Source organism: Phocoena sinus, chromosome 11 (assembly GCF_008692025.1).
Source record: "Phocoena sinus isolate mPhoSin1 chromosome 11, mPhoSin1.pri, whole genome shotgun sequence".
Taxonomy (NCBI): Eukaryota; Metazoa; Chordata; class Mammalia; order Artiodactyla; family Phocoenidae; genus Phocoena; species Phocoena sinus.
Window position 1 is genome coordinate 89784008 of NC_045773.1, and position 21280 is coordinate 89805287.

Genomic DNA, 21280 nt, shown 5'->3' on the forward strand with positions numbered 1-21280 from the left:
CCGTGAGAAATAAATTTGTGGTTTGAGCTGCCCAGTCTAGGGTATTTTGTTATAGCAGCTTGAACTAAGACACCATCTCAGGCACATAAAGCAGTTACAATTATGAGACCTTCTAGCCAGTGCCCGGAAGGACAAACCAAATACTAACTCAGATTCTGGCGCAAGTCCAGTGGGATCATGAATTGTTGGTGTTGGCTCTCTACCTGTTTCTTCAACAGTCTTAGAGGGATGTTAATAATGGTTACTAGGCTATGAACACTGACTCCCTCAAAAGGAACATGGAAATAAACAAACAAACAAATAAATACTATTAAAAAGAAACCAGGACTCCCTTTGAACCTGCCACGTAAACACACAATGATATGTACAGAGGAATCTAAGCCCCAACAGGGGCTCATGGGATTTTATGTTATTTAATAAATTTATTTATTTTTGGCTGCGTTTGGTCTTCGTTGTTGCACATGGGCTCTCTCTAGTTGTATCAAGCAGGGGCTACTCTGCTTTGCGGTGCACGAGCTTCTCACTGCAGTGGCTTCTCTTGTTGCAGAGCATAGGCTCTAGGCGCACGGGCTTCAGTAGTTGTGGCTCACAGGCTCTAGAGCACAGGCTCAGTAGCCGTGGCACGCGGGCTTTGTTGCTCCACGGCATGTGGGATCCTCCTGGACCAGGGCTCGAACCCGTGTCCCCTGCATTGGCAGGCGGACAATGTGTGCCACCAGGGAAGTCCGGCTCATGGGATTTTAGAGCCCTGCCTTTCATAGCAAATATGCCTCAAAGGGCTTTGGGAAGGTCATTCTCTCCATTTTTTCAGGAAGAACAAGCATTCGTCTTCATTCTGCTGGTCACTGTTAATTACTTGGCTGCTCTGTCGCCCTGCCCCTCCACCTCTCCTCTAGGAGACTGTGCTCATGAATTAACTTCAGGCCCCAAAAGTTCCCCAGAACCTCTCAGGCTGGGCTGGGTAAGTAGGGAATGGAGTGGGGAGGATAAGTAGGCGGGGCTTTTTAACCCATCCTAAGTCTGGTTCCTCTCACGTTCCTTTCAAGGTCAAGGTACCTGTGTTCGGTTCCACATCACTGAGGCTCTCGAGTGGCCGAGCTTATTCCTACATGGCCCTTTGTCATAATGTCTGAGGAAAATGTCATTCTGAAAAGCAAAGAGAGGTTTCGGTAAACACGCACTTTTGAGTTGAGAAATGGATACGAACCCCATCAGATCACCTCACTGGAAGCAAAGGCTCTTTCTGGTGATATTAACGACAGCCTGTGGAAACTCCAAACTGACAATCCTTAGACAGTATCTTAGTAATTTTACAAATCATAGAGTGAAAACAGATGACAGTTCTTGAGACTCCATTGATTCTAAACAAGATTAATGACCAGACCAATTACCTTTGAAAGGTAGCTCTAGCAGAGGTGCAGTATGGAATGAGAGGACCACGAATGAAGCAGCTAAAAGGCTTCGTAGTCAATCAGCTGAGATAAAATGCCAGTGGCTGAGATGGAGAAGAGGTAAATACAGCCATGAAGAATTAAGAAGGTAACTAACTAGATGGGGAAACAGGGAGAAGAAATCACAGATGAGAGAGAAGCACTGCACAGAAGGCTTTATTGAGGGAAGTGACAACATAGAGATGCATTTTATTGGCAGTTTGGATGTGTTGAACTTGAGAGATACTTGAGACATTTAAGCACTACTGTTCAAAAGACAGCTGATTACATCGATCTGGATTTTGGGAAAAAGACTTGGGAAGCAATGTCCTTGGGCTGAAGAAACCACAGAAGTAGATGAGATTACCCAGACAGAGGGTGCAGACTGAGAAGTGAAGAGGTTATTGAACACAAACATTTAAGAGAGGGCCAAGGAAAAACCTGGAAAGGAAACTGAGCAGTGGCCAGAAACAAAGACGGGAAATCAGAAGAGATGGTATCACTGGAGCAGAGGTGGTTGAGATGTGAAAGGCAGCGGAGAATCCAGGTAAGATGAGGAATAAAGTATCCACTGGATTTTACCCAAAAGGAATCTCTCACGGTCTTGGAAGAATGCAGTCAGGGTGTGTCTAGGTGGCAATCTGAGCCACTGCAGTGACTGGAGTGTCAATGGCTAGAGGCGATTATGCTTATTTGAGTCTTCGCTTCTAAAGGAAGGAGAGAAATAGAATGGCAGTAAGGAAAAGATGTAGGCTTGAGAAAAGTGTTACTCGTTTTTAAATGGGATACAGTTGAATGTGTGGGTAGGTTCGAGAGTAGAGAATGGAAGCTGAAGTCACAGGAGAGAGAAGATATAAACGAAGGGGACAAGCCTCTGAGGTTCCCAAAGCAGAGGACGAGGACTCTCTCATCCTCTGAAACAGCAGAGATGAGAATCAAGGCAGAAACAAACCCAACTCCCCATAGCAAAACTCAAAATCACTCTTTATGGTGTCTGTCTCAGGCTTGGCTTTTGGAAAACCACCCTTCTCCTAGACCCATGCTCTAAAACTTTCCTATAAACAAAGATCAACCCCACCATCTGACGTGGAACACTTGTCTACAGGAAAACATCATTATCCACAAGCCAATGCCCCCTGGCTAAAACTGAGAAAAATGAAACCTCAAAACACAATGACCAGAAGAAGATGCTGTGTATCTAGCAATTTCACATCTGTAGCATTTTACTCGCGTACCAGAACAGCACAAGTGACGGAACACTGTGTTCTTTGCAACACCATACCCAAAACATATTTCAGCCAAAGGAAGGAGTGATCTGGCACACATATTTATTCCCTTACTCTCTTGCCTCCTAAAGAGAACCTCATGCGCTCAGCCTCCCAGTGGATATGAATCCAATTACTGTTTTGGTTAAACCTGAAGGAAATCAGAAAAGATTTCTTTCATTTATAAAGCATGAGGGGTGTACAATCGTGAGTCACACCCTCATCCAGAGTATCGTTCATCTGGAATTAGGAGAGGTCTCAAATATCAAACATAATTGTAATTCAAAGGGTTATAATAAATAGGATTTTTTCTAAAGAATGGAAACATGTCTTTCAATCTGACCTGCTGGGCTTCTAGAGTCTAAAATGTCAACTTTCTCCTCCCCAGTGCATACCTCTTCCTGAAATCCTGACATCAAGCTGATTAAGATTCTTACTCATAGATGTCAGCCTAAACAACTTATCTAATTTTCAGTTAAAAATCAGACATGTGGTGGCCAGCATGCATGCCATGTTAACTGCACTCACTCAGTGAGTGTGTATAATACTAAAGCACTACACAAATGGCCTATGAAATTAAAGCAAACTAAGCAATTAAAATGAAAAGTTGAGAAAAGAACGGCCACCCATCCAACCATGGCTGAGGGCTTACACCGATATGAACACATCTTATGGGTCCAAATTGCCAAAATAGGGAATATCTATAAGCAACTTATGCCACCCCAAACTGTAAAACGCTAGAATTGAAAAAAACTCTCTCCAATCCTTTACATCACCTTTTAACTGTGAGGTTACCATTAGCCTCAGCACTGGACTGAACGGAGCTGCACCTGAATTTGAGAAGACACACTTCATGAATGGCGGGGGCAAAGAATTAGACGAGACCCCTTTATGTGGGAAGGGAACTCTGAGAAAGCAGTAACTAATGATCCTGCTTTCATGCCAATGAATGAGATAGTAATTAAGAGATACCATTTATTTGAATGGCTTTTTTCCTTAAATTCAAAAAGAAAGAAAACAATCTAATCGTGGTAGGCAGAATAACTGCTCCTCTAGAGATGCCAATGGCCTATTCCCCATAACTTGTGAATATGTTACCTTACATGGCAGAAGGGATTTTGCAAGTGTGGTTAAAGACCCTGAGATGGGGGAGATTATCCTGCATTATCCAGACGGACCCAACCTAATCACATGGATCCTTAAAGGCAGACAAGTTTTCCCAGCTTGTCGGAGGGAATCACTCTGGAAGTTAAGACCATGGAAGAAGGGTCAGAGAGATGTGATGATGCTGCCTTTGAAGATGGAAAAAGGAGCCATAAGCCAAGGAATGCAGGCAGCCTCTAGAAGCTAAAATAGGCAAAGAAATGGATCCTCTCCTAGAGCCACCAGAAAGAACGCAGTCCTGAGGACACCTTGATTTTAATCCAGTGAGATTCATATCAGACTTCCAATGGACAGAACTAATGATAGTAAATTTGTGTTGCTTTAAGCCACAAGTCTGTGGTAGTTGGTTACCAAAGCAATATAAAACCACTACACTAATAGTCCTTTACATAATAAAATGAGACCATGCCCCCAAAGCAGGAAATGTCCCTAAAACAAAAGCTTGCCTTTAAAGTTAAGGCGACACACCTAAGGTAATCAAAGAAAGGTATCTAAAGTAGCAGGCTCAGGGTGTCTCATTAAGAAAAATAAATTTCTTTGGCGAACAAGAACAGCCCATCAGATACTGGCTGTCGCACAGATACAGGATAGAGAAGGACCACACGGGGAGACTCTTCCAGGTGGAACTCACGTCCAAGTTCTGGAGGCAGTACCAGCAAAACGTGTGCTTGCAGTTCTTACACATCATCTGAGCACAGCCTTCGTTGCGTTCAATATAAACCCGGCACACTGGGCATTGCTTAATGGGGGCTTCTGCCTCCGTCACGAAGAGGGCCCTAGAAACAAAATGAATGAGAAATTATAGGGGAGGGATGGAGAATGCTGCCTGGTTTTTTAAAAAGCAAGGACCGCAAGGTGTGCACTAACCAGAGCTATGGGAAAAGTGGGCTGAATATAATTAATTAATCAGCTAAATATGCTCTTCTAGACTCAACTTTATGGTCATCAACTGAATTCCCAGGGCTCCTATTGGGTAGGGAGTGAACTCTCTTCTATCTGTGCTTGATTCCCCATCCCAGGAGAAGGGTGCGGGTAACAGTAGGAGAGATGCGGATTATTTGTTTTTCAGTTAACTCAAAACAAAGAAGAACCTTAATTTATTTATCTTTGGCTTTGAGTGAATTACATAATTGTATTTTCCACAGCTGATTGAATTCATTGTTTTGCCAAATTAGTCTTTCATTCTCTGAGCACACCCTGTCTGAATAAAAAGTACAAGAAGTCTGCCACACAGTGGAAAAAACAGCTCAGGATCGAACGGGGGGGGGGGGGGGGGGTGGTGGTGGTGGTGGTGGTGGTGGTGGTGGTGGTGGTGGTGGTGGTGGTGTAGAGATCATCTATCTAATGATCTGTGCAAATAAACAAACAGAGGGGATTGGAGGGAGTCAATCATCAGTTCTTTCAAATAAATGCCCAATATCATTGAAAAGACCTGTTCCAAATAGACGAATAGGCCAGCAAGGCTCACAGGCTCAAGGGGCATAGAAAATAAGTAGAACAAGCTGAGGTGGAGGGAGACCTGGGTGAGCCAGAGCACTGAGTTGCATTTTAGCTACTGTTCATCAAAACCACCACCCAGCACGTGGAAACATCAGTTTCACAAAGTGTGCTCAAACCTATGACTGGATTTGGTGCTCATAGTAACCCTACACAGCAGGGGGACAGCCACCGTTTTCATTCCTCTCCTTTTTTTTTTCAAATAGAGAAATGACTCATAGAGGCTGAATGACTTGCATGAAGTCACAGATACCAAGTGACAATGTCAGAACTCAATCCATCTCTCCTCTAGGATCTTTACATTGTCCTGTGATTCCCCGGGGACCTTGCTGCGTGGCAGTGACAATGTAGCAGGTACCGGCTAAGCGGGAACATGCCTGCCACGTGTGTTAGCTCTTTTTCTCCTCTTGATGTGTTTGGTCTGCACTTCAAGCACAGCCTCACAGCCAGGTAGCATTTCTGTTCCTGGAGAATGGCTCTCCACACTCCGAGGGTGCTGGGTGATTAAGCCAGCTGGACGGTAACACTGGTATTTCTGATCTTGCTGATGTAAAACAGCCATAGCCTCAAGCAAAGCAAGGGATCAAACACAAAGGTCTCTCACTCTAGGCCCTGCTGCTGCCATAAAAACCCTCTGTCCTAGAAGGTACAGAGTGCATTGCTTCTCATCATAACAAAATCTCAACTTCAGCACTGTTTTTTTTCAGAGCACAACGTACTGAAAGATAAGCTCTCTTTCTCTAGTACGCACGAATTTTAGCAGCGTACTACACTGAATGGCTGTTGTTTCTACTGCTGTGTTCCTTTTGATATGACTGGCACACCTCACAAGCTGGCAAGTGAGTCAGGGAAGAAAATCATTTCTGCACCTCTTCACAAGCAGGAAGAATGAGGTGTATCAATTGTAGGCGGTCACGGTACCTAAGCAAACGGCTGTGGACAAAAGTCATGGCTTCCTACGGAGAACCAAGGGACCACATGCCTCCTACCTAAAAAGAAATCAAAACTCATATAGACTCTAACGTCAGCCGTATCTGGAAGATTCTCTGGGGGTAAATAACTAAAATCCCTTTAGACATGCTTATTTGGTTACTCTTTGTTAATAACTTACCAATTCTGAGACACTTCTCAGGAAACCTCTGCAGGGAAATAACTTACCTTGAAATCTCATCACAATATAACTCCTTCTCCAAGCAACATATTTCTAAGAACACTAGCGAATAATCCCAAGACGAAGTTTCCTTTCTTACCCGTGCTCTGTTGGCAGGACGCTAGGCTGACTGTCTCTGCAGGAGACCTCTGCATGCCAAGCATCCTTGCAGCAGGAGCAGAACTTCAGGTGGCAAGAAGGGCACTCCACGAGCACGGGCTGTCCTGGCTCACTTGATGTGACGGGGCATACCGTCTGACAGTCTGCGACAGGACACCACGTTCTGTAGGGGTCCAGGTGAACTTCTAAAGCGTAAAGAAAGAAAATGTGGTGGTCTATCTATCTTTCATTCAAGCTTGAGGCTTTGCTTTCTCTCCTACATTTATTCTTTTATAGGTCGACACTTATGGAAGCTTAGTACAGCCAATGGCGATGATTTCTACTACTGGTCTTCACAGTGGATCCAGACCTACAAGGTCACCCAGCCCTGCCACACTTCCCCAAAGTACGTACTCATGGAATAGGCCACCATTGCCCTTATGAACAGATAGGGAGGCTTCTTACTAACCAAAATGCACAACTCTTGGAATATTTCTCACCTTTCAGCATTCGAAATAGGCAAAAAGCCCAAGTCCCTTCTACAATTATTCTGGATACCATCTTGGAGAAAAATTGGACATGAAGAACCAACTAAAACAAAAGAAAAAAAGTCCACAAAAGATTTTGTCCTTTCAGGCACTGATAAACAGGTAGTGAGGTTTCTTCTGTTGTTTAGAGAGAAATTAAAGAAGAAGAATCAAATAGTTTTAGGACCAAACAGTGTCTGGTGTGGCTCAGCCAAGAAGTCGGATTAGCTGTCAATTTGGATATTCTGTTGCCCTGCCAATGTGCTAGTGAGGGACGATTTGTAAAAGACCCACATGCTCTAAAAACAAAAGGTAGGGACCTTCACAGGCCATAAAATGATCATACACCACACTGGCTAGATCCATGTGGCATGCAGAAAAGAAGATACGGTTTGGGAGATGTGCAACTGTCTTTCTATGCGAGTGTTTACAAATCTTGTTCAGTTTTCCATTTTCTAGTCAATAACAGACTCCATATTCTCGTCATATAACATAACTTTTAGTGGAAAGTATCATGTGGAAAATGATGTTATTTAAGAGGTAGAGTAGCCCTTTTTTCCCTGAACCAACGTATTTTGCCAATTTTGAACTGATGAGATTCTACTTTCAAATCTCTTAAGGCTTGCGATTCTTGGAAATTTCCATGCAAAAAGCAAAAAATAAAAACCCCAAAGAATGGTGCAAAAACAAAATGAAGGTATTAAGTATGAGCTTAATTTTAAAGGTAATAATTTTAAAAATTCAGTACCGGGGGGAAAAAAAGTCTGAAATCTTCCAGGAAACACTGTCTCCAATAATGTTTCATCTAGAAAATGCAACAATTGGACCTATGCTTATTATAGGTTTTCATTCAAAAAGAGCATCCTTAAACCTATTTTCTTATCTAATAATTCTGGAGGGCAGGAATTAGAGAATGATGGGCCAAATATAATCAGAAAAGGGAAGCTTATGATTCACAGGTCCTCAGACTCCGAGAGATGAACCCCTCTAAGATACCCAAAATTTTGGGACAGGATGATTAAAATGTTAAGGAGACACTGACACACATATGCTTCAAGACCTTGACCTTTGATTTCCACACCATTTATGTTTTCTCCCGAACTCTTTAAACTGCTTTGCAAATACTAAGCCCAAAGAAATGAAGTCTGGCATGTAACTTAGCACTAAGGATTCCCACCTTAAATATCTACTTGCCATTCTAAATCACAGGTCTTCTAAAAGTTTGATGATAATGGAGGGAAAGGAAAGGAAAATTAAGAGATATTATAAAATTTATAGCATCCCTACCGATCACCTTAAAAAGATTCAAGTATGCAACCTGTCTTCATAGCTCTAATCAATTAAAATTATTTGGTGGATGTTCTGACTTGTTTCTACCCCCTTATTGTTTCAGGTATCTGGGTGGCACAATAGAAACAGAAACAATAAATAGGGGAGCAATGAAAGATTCTGATGAACTCCTATTAACAAAAGGGCCTTAGTATGCAGTGCAGCTATGACACACAGTCCAATGCAAACGCTAGGGAAGAGTCGGAGACACAGAAAACAGAGATCGTCTGTAGTTTTCTCCACTATGACAGTACATAAGTGACAATGAAAAGGAGTGTGGAAGGAGAGGCAGAAGCGAGACATTACAGGCTTCTACTCATTTCTTTCATTAGAAGTCTTGTTCTGTAGGAATAACCTATAGAGCTTAACAAACACCAAAAGTGGAGTTTCTAGGAGGTGGATGTGAGTCAATTCAGAAATGAAATTGGCTACTCCAGCCAATTCTAGTGTTATCTACTCAATATCTATCCTTACCCCTGTCAACCCTCCTTGCTGAGAACTCTTATCTATCTCTATAGAGGTGGAATATGCCAGAGACTTGCTTTCTCCGCCTTCCCTGCAGCTAAGGCTTGGGTATGTGACACGAGTCCTGCCAACAGGAGGTCCACCAAGGGGCTGCTGGGACAAGATCTCTTCCCTGATACAGGGGGAAGAATCGTCCTTTGGTCTTTCTGCCTTTGAACACAGCCGTTCAAAGCTGACTGAAAGGCTACTTTCAGTCTGGCATATGAACAACAGACTAAAACTAATTTTGGAACTAAGCTGTCCCCTGGAAAATCATTTACTTTTTATAACATTGAAATATATTCAAATTTCCCCTTTGTTTCACCTTCTTTTCCAAATATACAGTTCTCATTCTGTGCTTTTCCTTCCCCCTAAAAACCCCCTCTCTTCTCTACCAAGTCGTAGCCTATCCATTCCTAAAGGACCTACTTTCACGTGCTTGTCTTAATTTTTGGAGTCACAGAACATGCATCTTGTTCACTGCTGTTCTCTATTCATTTCGTAAAGATGGTCTTTCTCTCTTCAGACTGTAGGCAAGAGCTATTTCTTACTCTATTTGTGTGCTCCAATATACCTGACACAGTGATGGGATGTTACCTATTGATATAAAGTAGTAATTCCTGGGTTTTTCAAAAGCATAGACAGACTGCTCTGCAAATAACTGATTTATAATACATACAGTAATAATACCATCTTGAACTGCCTTGCACCAAAATTCCCTTCTGGGACTCTCATCAATAGATGTGCACATTAAAGTCATCCAATATCAGTCCTGGTGTTGAAAGTACGTCATGATCTATATTAGACCACAGATCTCCACCCACCTCAATCAGGGCTCTCTACATCTGAAAAGATGTCAACTTGGCAAAACATGGACTTTTACATATAGCACTTTCAAAACTAAACCTCTTTTAGGAAGTGTCACTTATAAGGGCAATGATGAAAAATGTTTCTAACATTAAAATGAATAAGTACCCCTTCTAGAATCCTACTTTCTCTCTATACCTAACATTCATTCACTTCCTATCTCATCTTAATCATTGGGTGAGCGATCCACATTCTCTGATTCCCATTCCTATCCCCTCATACCCTCCTTAAGTCTTTAAAACAAAGTTTTTACTCCCAACACATTAAATAAACTGTTCTCTGAAAGGTACAACTGACATTCCTCTAGTCACATCCAACAAATGTTTCTCAATCCATCTTTTATCTGACACTCTTCTTGTAACTCTATCTAAGGCACTGGCCTCTCTGTTTTCTTCCCACAATCTTCCTTTCCCCTTTATCATTAATACCGCTTCCTTTGCTCCAACGATGGATGGTATCTAAGACTTAGTCCTAGATTTTACTTATTTATAGAGCTCACGCCATGACTAAGCCTCAACTCTCATTTTAATTTGGACTATTCCAAATTTCTTCCTCAGGTCTGACCTCTTGTGATGATAAGACTGAAAATTAGACAAATGTCTATTATTCATTGTTCATTCAACAAATGATCAATTTCAGCTACTTACTGGACACCCTGTGTATAGAGGCTTTGCTCCTGAGAAATCTCACAGTATGAGAAGGGAAAGAGATGTTTAAATACAACGTAAAAAGTATTAATAATAAGCTATGTAATAACTGACAAAACATCTCACAAGATAACAAAAATAAAACTATTAACAAATATCTGTGAACAGATCTTAGGGGATGGAAGTAAGAAAGTTTTTAAAATACAGAAACATTCTTATATACAGAACGTTTTTTATGCTTTTTTGTCCAAGTATCCACAATTAAAGTTTCCCCTTTTAATCAGCTCTAAAATCAGAAGGTAAAACTAGTCCCTCCTAATCACAGTACAAAGCAGGTGACACATGCTGAGATGAAACACAACGAGATTAAGTTAGAAAGAGCTAAAGCATCACATAAACACAGATTAAAAAAAAAAAAAGAAATCCCTGGAATAGCAATTCTGTAGGCAGCCAGAGTTTACAAGGTGTAAAAGTGAAAGAAGAGTCTCCTTCCAGATATTAGAATAAAGCTTCTGCACTTAGAGGAAACACTGAGCAAGGATACTGGCAGTCACCTCCAGAAGTGGGTTCTTGCCAGTTCACAAGAACCCACTGCATCTCTTTCCAACTCCATGTTCAGCGACATCACATTGGCTGCTGGAAATCAGCCACAGTGGAAGTATTTACACCACAGAAATTGGTAAGCACTATAAATCAAAGCCTTCCCCACCCCCCTAAAATCTGTTTACAATACATCATTGAAAGCAAGCCAAACTGAGAGTGAACACATAAATATATAAAACCAACTCCAGCACAGACAAGTATGGAGCACCGGGTGGGAACGTGAAGGACAGAACTCACACAGCACAAAAAGAAGTCAATACTATAATAGAAGGGATGGTTCTTTCAAACAGATTTGCTGATCAACTCTTCCCACTTCCTGAACATCCTATATACAGACAGGTATTTATCCCGGAAGTCACATTCACAAATGTCTACATCTTCTTCTAAAAGAGTACTTAGTATTTGGTTATATATTCTAGTTTACTATTCATTAACTGCTTCTTGCATATCTGTCTGGGTTCTTCAACTCCAGGGAGAGCTACCCTAGAGGACAGGCTTAGGTTCCACTTAGAAACACAGCACATCACAAGGAAGTGTTTCTGGGTCTCCCTAGCAGGCTGCCAAGCCCCCCTCACTAGGCCAATCAGTACCATCAGATGGGATGCATTAACTATATTCCCCTCCATCCCAGGGGATCAAAAAATTTCCTTTTATAAATGCAGGGGGCTCCGGGAGAAAAGGAACACCAGATATCTACTAATTTAAACCAATGACTTCTCTCAAACGGGGCCCCCTTCTCCCATCAGCCTCCCTTTTAAATAATTTCAATAAAAAGAAAGTCCTGCTAGTTAGAATCACATGATTAAAGCCTGGAGAAATGTCTATCCATACAGGAGGTACCCACAGTAGCAATACAATATCTTTTGTTTATGGAATGTTTGTTTTGGGGCACAGATTTTTTTTTTTTTTTACACAGGTACTTGAGCGTGTCCTACAACTTTTAAATACTGCTCTGCTTATGTAAAAGATATTTGCCAAAAAAGGTGTGTCATTATTGCCTTCTTGATAAACCATTAAAGGCAGAGTAAATGACTATCCTGGTGGGTAGGAGGGTAGGGGATGGGGTGGGGGCAATCTAGCCAAATTCATTAAAGTCCTCTCAGTTTATATTTCTATGTTAAAGTAAGGAGCAAACTAAGTTAGCAAGGAGTTAGGGAATGAGTATTCAACGGAGTAGTGACTCAATTTCTCTTACTGGATGTACAGACGGGACCGCAGAGATTTCTCCCTTATAGTCAAACAGCCACACGCTGCAGAAATTCATGATGGACATTTCTGAATGAGAAGGAAAGGTACATTGGTGTTTCTGGGCCTGAAGACACGAAGAATACTTAATGTGTTTTTCTCTCTGCCTTCTCTATTTTTGATTCATGACAGAGACGGCTCAGCTCAAATGCATACTTTCTACTCTTTCAACTGGGTGACTACAGTATTAATTTGGTTAGAATTGGGAAAGATAAGCCTTTGGGACAATTAACATTTGTAAGAACCAGATGATACTGAGCAAACATCACTTCTGTTTTTGAGGGTTTTTTATAGCTGTGCAATTTTAAAAATCACATTTAAGTCTATAAGTGAGAACCGTGAATACGTAGCCAACCTACACATGGCTTTGGGTCTGAAAGATTTCCAACTTTTATCCAAATAATGCAAAAGAAGGGATTTACACATGTAATAAGGCAGTCCAGTCTTACACGGAGCTAAGTAAGCAGAGGGGAGCATCACAGGAAATAATCTGGGGATAGTCGTCAAGGGTCTGGTCGCAGATGATGATAAGGCCTAAACGTGGTGAGAAGCCATTGGAGGAGAAGGCCATTTTGATCAGGGGAGTGCTGTGATATGACTTCCACTTTTAGAAGATTATTCTGGCTACTGTAGGAAAAATAGTTGGTAACAGAACGAAGTGGCAGCACAGAGATCTAGTAAGAGGCTATTGCAGTTACCTAACCCAAGATGATACGTCTAATCCAAGATGATATACGTTAGACGTGGAAGTACTAAAAATGTGGAGCATAGTCTGAAGGTGAAACTGTCAAGATTTCCTGGTAGAGATGCAGTTGGATGTAGTCACCCAGCTGACAACTACTGACCTAGACATGTACCTGGAACATAGCATTCATTGAGTAAATGAGTGAAGCAACGTAAGAAATAGTATCTGTAGGGCTTCCCTGGTGGTGCAGCGGTTGAGAGTCCGCCTGCCGATGCAGCAGACGCGGGTTCGTGCCCCGGTCCGGGAAGATCCCACATGCCGCGGAGCGACTGGGCCCATGAGCCATGGCCGCTGAGCCTGCGCGTCCGGAGCCTGTGCTCAGCAACGGGAGAGGCCACAACAGTGAGAGGCCCGCCTACCGCAAAACAAAACAAAACAAAAGTATCTGTAGATCAATTCCCTATGGTAATAAAAGATAATGAAAGCATCTATGGCAAGGTTCTATATTGTTCATCCCTGCGTCTAGATATTTTCAGAGAACAGACACAACTCTTCAGAGAGATATTTGTATAGGGCATCTTGGAGTCTCTTGGAGAAGAGCTTCCCACAACAGAATAGGGATCTAGACATACAATTCTGGCCAGCTTACACTGAAAAGGGATCTGAATACAATATAGCACCTGTCCTTCACATTATCCTTCAGCCTGGCTCCCAGAAAAGCAGCTACAAGTAAAAGTCAAAAGAAGCTAAAAGAGTTGTCTTGCTTTTTTTAAATTATTAACATTCCAATGTGCCATTAAGAGCACCATTTTGCTTCATATACCTTAGGTAACAGAGTATACCACAAGCAGGGCCTAGAAGCCAGAGTGGTAGAAAAGGTGAAAAAAGCTGAAGAGCCATTAGAAATTGGCAGCCCCGGCAGCTAACAGGACTTCCCAGAAGCCAAGCCAAAAAGGAATGTATTAATGGATACCAGGTGGTAGCCAAATCGCTATCACATGAACAAGAGCTGTCTTCTCCTCCACACCAATCATCTGAGAGGAGTTTGAAGGGAAGGAGAGCCCCCGGGGTTGAACAGAGGACTTTCTAAAACACTCTTTATTACTATTACTGTGAATTCAATTCTACCTCCTGGCTTTGGGCTCAGGAAACACAGTTATTATGTAGATAAACAAAATGCACGTTATTCAAAACATTTAAGGTTCAGTTTCTTCCTCCTCCCAATTTCTATTCCAAAGATGAAAAAAAAAAAAAAGAACTGATGCATATTCAAATAATCTCTTCTGTATCAGCAGTGATGAAAACTTTCTGCAGCTTTGAGATGGGGCAAAGCTCAGAAACCTAGAAAAAGAGAACAGTACCCTCAACACTTTAATAAGGACATGACTGAAAAGTGATTAATTGTAACATACTTACATCAGAGACAGAGGAAGTCACAGACTTGAACTGGAATTTACTTATGAAAATTAGAATTGATTACTGAAGTAAAGTCCCAAGACTATTTGATCTTCAGATTCTGCTTCTTGGTGTAAATTACATAAGGCAGGAAATGCTATTTAAAACTATTTTCTACTTCTATACTCTGACAATTATTAGGACATAGACACATTCCAAGAAAATAAAACTGTCGTGAAACCTACAGACCACGTCTGACCCCAATAACTGTTTTCAGCTTTCAAAAACTAAACTCCAGACCCTTGGTTTTCCCACCTGGAACTAGATATGTGAAGCTTACTTTTTATTCGGCTAGATATTTTCTCAGCTAACACAAGTTGTTTTTCTGCCATCTTCTACCATTGTGAGGCTGTACCAAAAAAGACATCGGAGGCACGTTTATTATTGTGGGAAATGCCATGCACTCAAGCTAATTTAATTATCAGCTGAGCTAAATCAAACTGTTTTAACTTTTACAACCCACTGCATTTTTAATTATGCCAAAATTAATTTGCTTTCCACTATCTCAAAGAACAAAGGTCTTCTGCAGCTAGTTAAAATGCAATTAAACGAAACTGATTGGAATTAACATCTGCTACAGTAAATACACCCAAACAGAGGTCGCCGTCAGCAGAGGGGTTGCTCTCAAGATAGTTGATGAGAACCACAGCATTTCAAACTTGGAAACAACTTCTGAGGTTATCTAGCCTAACACTGTTATATTGAGACCAACAGAAGTTGGGAGTCTGCATAACACATGGTTAGTGAGTATGTGATGGGATCAGGCCTTTTTACTCCTAGAATACCATTATTTATGTAAAAACATAATCATGTTATTAAATAGATTTCAATCCCCCCATCACCATGGGAATCTTTTCTCTTTGAAGCAGCAACTCTGAATGCTCCATCTCAGCAAGTCACAATCTCCTTGGAGGTGTTCAGAGAAGGCGGATTGATGCTTTGAGTAAGAATATACTGTATGAAGGAAACTGATATGATAGGTGGGGTAAGGAATTTGCCTTGATTATCAAATTTCTCTACAACTCTCTAGAATCTAGGACAATAAGGAAGGAAACACACGGAAAAAGATCTGAATTAAGATGAAAAGAAAACAGAGTGATATCATTGTGCACTCACTCCAAGACGTGATCTGGGTTCTGGAAGATTCTTAGTTTAGTTTAGAAAACTGGGGACAAGATTCGGGGGTGGTAGTGATGAATAACAAGAAGAATAACAATAATGGCCGAATAATTCATTGAATGCACTCTGTGACATACACAATATTAACTCATTTATTCTCTACAGCAGCTCTGGGACCATCATTCCATTACTATCCCCATTTTATTTGTTTTTTTTTTTTTTTTTTTTGCGGTACGCGGGCCTCTCACTGTTGTGGCCTCTCCCGTTGCAGAGCACAGGCTCCGGACACACAGGCTCAGCGGCCATGGCTCACGGGCCCAGCCGCTCTGCGGTATGTGGGATCTTCCCGGACCGGGGCACGAACCCGTGTCCCCTGCATTGGCAGGCGGACTCTCAACCACTGCGCCACCAGGAAAGCCCCTATCCCCATTTTATAGATGAGGAAATGGACTTGCAGAGAGGAAGAGGAAAACACTTATGAACACTGTGCCTCTTATTCAGGTCCCTTTAGAAATCTCACCCAACTTCTAATAAATGTCTTTTCTTGCAGACACTTCAGTTTTTCAGAGGAGAGCTGTAACATCTAGAGGGTGCTGTGTTAGGTTTAAAACTGATCAACAAAATGAATGGGATGGTCAAGTTGAAGAAGTGTGAAACCAAGGAGAAAGCGTTACCATCTGAAAGCACAGAATAGCTTGGGAAGGAAACCCTAGACTTAGTCATACATTTACCACAAAACACCAGAAAATCAGGCTTAAAAAGAAAACACACACACACACAGATGATAAGAATGAGCTTGTGATCAGAAACTATGAAAAGGAAGGTGACTAATGAGAGATGGGAGGTGTTAAAATATAAAACTGAACTCATGATAAAGTCATTTAGTATCACCCAGTCTTAAAAAGTAAAAACACTAAAAGAAACCAAATAGCTACACAGGAGCTCTGGTGAGATAAGACCTTAATAATTAGATAGAAATGATGGAGTGGGAGCATCTCACCAAGGGCAAATGCAAGAGCAAGATGAAATTTGAAGAGCCGTCTCATAAATGTTAAGGCTCAAAATGAAAGGAGGCTTTTGTAGGGACTTCCCTGGTGGCGCAGTGGTTAAGAATCTGCCTGCCAATGCAGGGGACATGGGTTCGATCCCTGGTCCAGGAAGATTCCACATGCCACGGAGCAACTAAGCCCGTGCGCCACAACTACTGAGCCTGCGCTCTAGCGCCCACGAACCACAACCACTGAGCCCACGTGCCACAACTACTGAGCCCACGCACCTAGAGCTCGTGCTCCACAACAAGAGAAGCCACTACAGTGAGAAGCCCACACACCAGAACGAAGAGTAGCCCCCCTTGCCCACACACAGCAGCGAAGACCCAACGCATCCAAAAATTAATTATTTTTTTAAAAAAAAGAAAGGAGGCGTTTTGTGAAAAATGCTGAGAACAAAAGCGCTTTCAAAGAAAAATGGAACCATAGCTTGAAGCCACATCTGGAATTGCACGTGGCACACACAGATACTCAGTACATAAATAAGTACATATTGAATACATGAATGAATACAGTAGGATTAACGGATGATAACAGGAAAATAAAGCCCTATTGTATTCACTTTTTTTATGAAGGAGAACAATAATGGCATTTAAACCATTTGTAAGAGTCTCTAGCCACTTGGTAACTATACAAATATCCAAGAACAGACACATTCACCCACCAAGGAACTGAAGCAACTTGCAGTTACAGTAAGTAAAAAGGATCACGAAAATTAGAAAAAAACTCTTAAGGACTAGAAATGCATAATCTTAACTCAACTTTCCAAAAAACTAATTTGAAAAAGTAGGTTCTGGAAACAAGAGACAAACAAAATTCTAGCCTTAATAATCAGACATGTGCTTTGAGAACCAGAAGAGAGTAAAGCAATAATCACTAACACATGCCAAACTCAGTATTCCCTTTTCTTTGTTAATACTGGAAGACAGACACAGAAAACCCACAAACACAGCAGTAGCCAATGGAAAAATCACAGATGGATGAAAAGTGGATTCACAGAATCCACAGAATCAATGCCAAGTTGACACTTCTCTGCTTTGTGTAAACAGAGTGGTGATTTGGGCCCATTTCTGTTCAAAAGATTTTCCCCACAAAGATGCAGATGAAAACAAAGACACAGAAGACAAGCTAATCATATATGTAACATAATGTAGAAGAAAACTAAAACACTGGATGACAAACTAAAAACTAAAAAAGAACTTGGTAGGCAATAAGAATTGGACAAGACTAATGATAATTTTTCTTACTAAGATACAGAGCTGCCACTAATCTGATTCTACATTTTTTTCAGAGTAAAAACAATCTCTCCAATTCTATCTGAGTCCAGCCAATGAGTTTTAGTTTCCACCAGTTAGTCATTTAACCCCTTCATAATATTAGTATTTAATACATCTCAAGATCCCCTCTTAAGGAGTTCCACATAAAATATTTTCATGACATAGACCTCAAAGTCACCTAGCTGGTAAGTGTTGAGTTAGAGGTGAATACGAAGTCTATTATGTAAAACGGAGGTATACAATTTAGATAAAGATTATTCCTATCAAGTAAACTGCATTTACTTAATTCTTACTTGGAATTAAGAATTATTCTTACTTGGAATGTTATTAAACTTATTCTTACTTGGAATGTCTATTTTCTAATAATAATTATTTATAATGGATGCTGAGGAAGAATTACATGAGTACAAATTGCCTTCCAAAATCACCTAAGATCAAAACGTCTCTGGGTCTCAGTTTCCTTTTTTATAAAATGAGGAAGTTGAACCAAATCATCATCAGATTTAACAAATTTCCAAATTTAAAATACTTCCATATGGGACTACCTTGGTGGTGCAATGGTTAAGAATCTGCCTGCCAATGCAGGGGACACGGGTTCGAGCCCTGGTCCAGGAAGATCCCACATGGCACGGGGCAACTAAGCCCATGTGCTCTAGAGCCCGCGAGCCACAGCGACTGAGCCCACACACCGCAACTACTGATGCCCGTGCGCTCTAGGGCCCACGTGCCGTGCCTAGAGCACACGTGCTGCAACTACTGAAGCCTGCACGCCTAGAGCCCGTGCTCTGCAACAAGAGAAGCCACCGCAATGAGAAGCCTGTGCACCACAACAAAGAGTAGCCTCCACTCGCTGCAACTAGAGAAAGCACACATGCAGCAACAAAGAACCAATGCAGACAAAAAAATCTTTTTAATTAAAAAATACTTCCATCCTTTACAATAGTATAAATGTCTAATTAAATTACAGAGTTTTACAGTTTGGCAGTTCCTCAAAAACTAAACATAGAATTGCCATATGACCCAGCAATTCCACTGCTAGCTACGTACCCAAAAGAATCGAAAGTAGGGATTGTACCCCGATGTTCACTGTAGCATTATTTGCAACAACCAAAAGGTGGAAACAAGCCAAATGTCCATCAACAGATGAATGGATAAACAAAATGTGGTATATGTACACAATGGAATACTATTTAGCCATAAAAAGAAGTTCTGATACATGCTACAACGTGGATGAACCTTCAAAACATTATACTAAGTGAAATAAGCCAGACACAAAAGGAAAATACTGTATGATTCCACTTATATGAAATGTCTAGACTGCAAATTCACAGGCTAGAAAGTAGATTAGAGGTTATCAGGGGCTGGGAGAAGAGGGGAATGGAAAATTATTGTTTAATTGTTATAGGGTTTCTGCTTAGGGTGATAAAAGTTTAGCAAGTGGATGGTGGTGATGGCCGCACAGCATCGTGGATGTTCTTAATGCCATTGAATTGTACACCTAAGATGGTGAAGTGGTAAATTTTATGTTGTATTTATTTTACAATAAAAAATTATAGAATTCAAAACATTTTATAGATGAGGAAGCTTGGACACACCTATATGGTCCTAAGCAAGTCTCAATCTCTCCAGTTTTCAGTTTCTTCATCTATAAAATGAGAATAATAAAATCAGTTGTCAATTCATGGCATCTGTATGGGGCATATGCTTAGAACTTGAGAGAAAAAATAAATTCCATGTATGAGTAAAACTATTTGATCTATAATGCATCAGAGATATGGAAGACCACCTATAAAAAAAGACTGACTCCAAAACCTGCTTAACTTGTAACCAGACTGAATATATTATCACATCTAATGAAGAAATAAGACAGTCGGAAGTAGGGTTGAAAACAAGAACCTCGAAAAGTCCAAGTCACAAGGCAAAGTGTGGTAGCATCTATCCAAGCGCTATCCGGGGCAGAGTAAGAGTCCTGGCCAATAATCTTCCATGTGCACCTTGCATATGACAAGGCTATTCCTATTGTAAAGATGGATAGGGCACTTACCTGCATATTACTAAGCGAAAGAAGCCAATCTGAGAAGGCTACATACTGTTTGAGTGCAATTATATAACATTCTGGAAAGGGCAAAATTATGAAGACAGTAAAAAGATCAGTGGTTGCCAGGGGTTAAGGGGGAGGAAGGGACAAACAGGCAGAGCACAGAGGATTTTCAGGGCAGTGAAACTACTCTGTATGATACTGTATTGGTAGATACATATCATCATAAATGTTTCCAAACTCACAGAATGTACAATGCCAAAAAAAATGGATGTGGCCAATTAATTTCAAGTGTTCTCATCCCATTGACAACAAGACAATCATAACATCTATTTCAATCTGAGGATATCTCCTAGAGAATGTTATGATTGTCTCATCTTAGAAAAAGGGAATAGAAGCAGAACAGTGAATATACTTTATTAGCATTTTTATTACCAACAACCTAATATTTTGAACACTGAGATACAGGAAGTACTCAAGGAAGTGTTTTATATGTATTAATTCATTTAATCCTCATCTGAACCCCATGGTATAGGGACTATTAATATCCACATTTTACAGGTGAAAAATTGAGGTACAGAAATTAAGGTCACACAGCTAGTAAGGGGTGGAGCCTGCATCCCCACACAGGCTCTTAGCCACTATTTTTAGAATACACTAAAAATTTATATTCATCAGTGAGAACCAACTCACAGAAAGTTTTAATTCCTGATACTATTAGAATCTGTCTAATTAATTGCAAAAGACATTTTATTTAATAAAATGTTTGTAAACAATGAGGAATAAGGCCTGCTACTGACAAGATGGGGCAATGTGTGGGTGGGGAGGAGGTCGATGGTCTGGAGGAGAGATGCATCTGGGGCAAGGGAACCCTATAAATGGGATGAGCCCTGGTTACTGAGTGGGACTGGTGAGATTGACAGGTCTCACCATTTAAGAAGTCTGAAAATCCAGCCTAACTCCTTTGACTTTCTCCAGGTAAGAGCCCTCAAATCATGGCACTGCTACCAGCCACATCCATCCACGGGGTTAATGCCTATGTTCCAGCAGTAATTTATTTTTATAATGGAGGATATTGGGATAAAATGGGAAAATGGCAGGGCAGATGTCTGATACCATTCACCAGCATCTGATGTTATAATGCTCAACCTAATCAGCCCACGTGGATGGATTAGGGAGGGCCAATATAAACTACCCCATCATTAATTCCTCTAGTTAGCTCAGAATCTACACAGGACAGTGTAGATGGCGTATCAGGCTATGTCTTCATCCATTAAACCTAAAATTCATTTGACTCTTCTGGTTCTGATTCTATGTTCCACAACATCCT

At 41.0% G+C, this 21280-nt stretch overlaps 1 protein-coding gene across 7 annotated transcripts in view; it reads right to left on the reverse strand.

Moving 5' to 3' along the window:
- Window positions 1–21280, reverse strand: part of RNF144B (ring finger protein 144B) — a 274965-nt gene that overhangs the window by 197301 nt on the left and 56384 nt on the right. For all 7 annotated transcript variants that reach the window (XR_004352057.1, XR_004352056.1, XR_004352058.1 and 4 more), the window contains 3 exons: window positions 6607–6811; window positions 4491–4635; window positions 1057–1146 (listed from right to left, as the gene is read on the reverse strand). Coding sequence is in view for 2 of the 7 variants with exons in the window: in XM_032647447.1 (XP_032503338.1) it covers window positions 1057–1146; window positions 4491–4635; window positions 6607–6811 (440 nt within the window). In the remaining 5 variants the exon portion in view is untranslated. The remainder of the gene's footprint in view (window positions 1–1056; window positions 1147–4490; window positions 4636–6606; window positions 6812–21280) is intronic.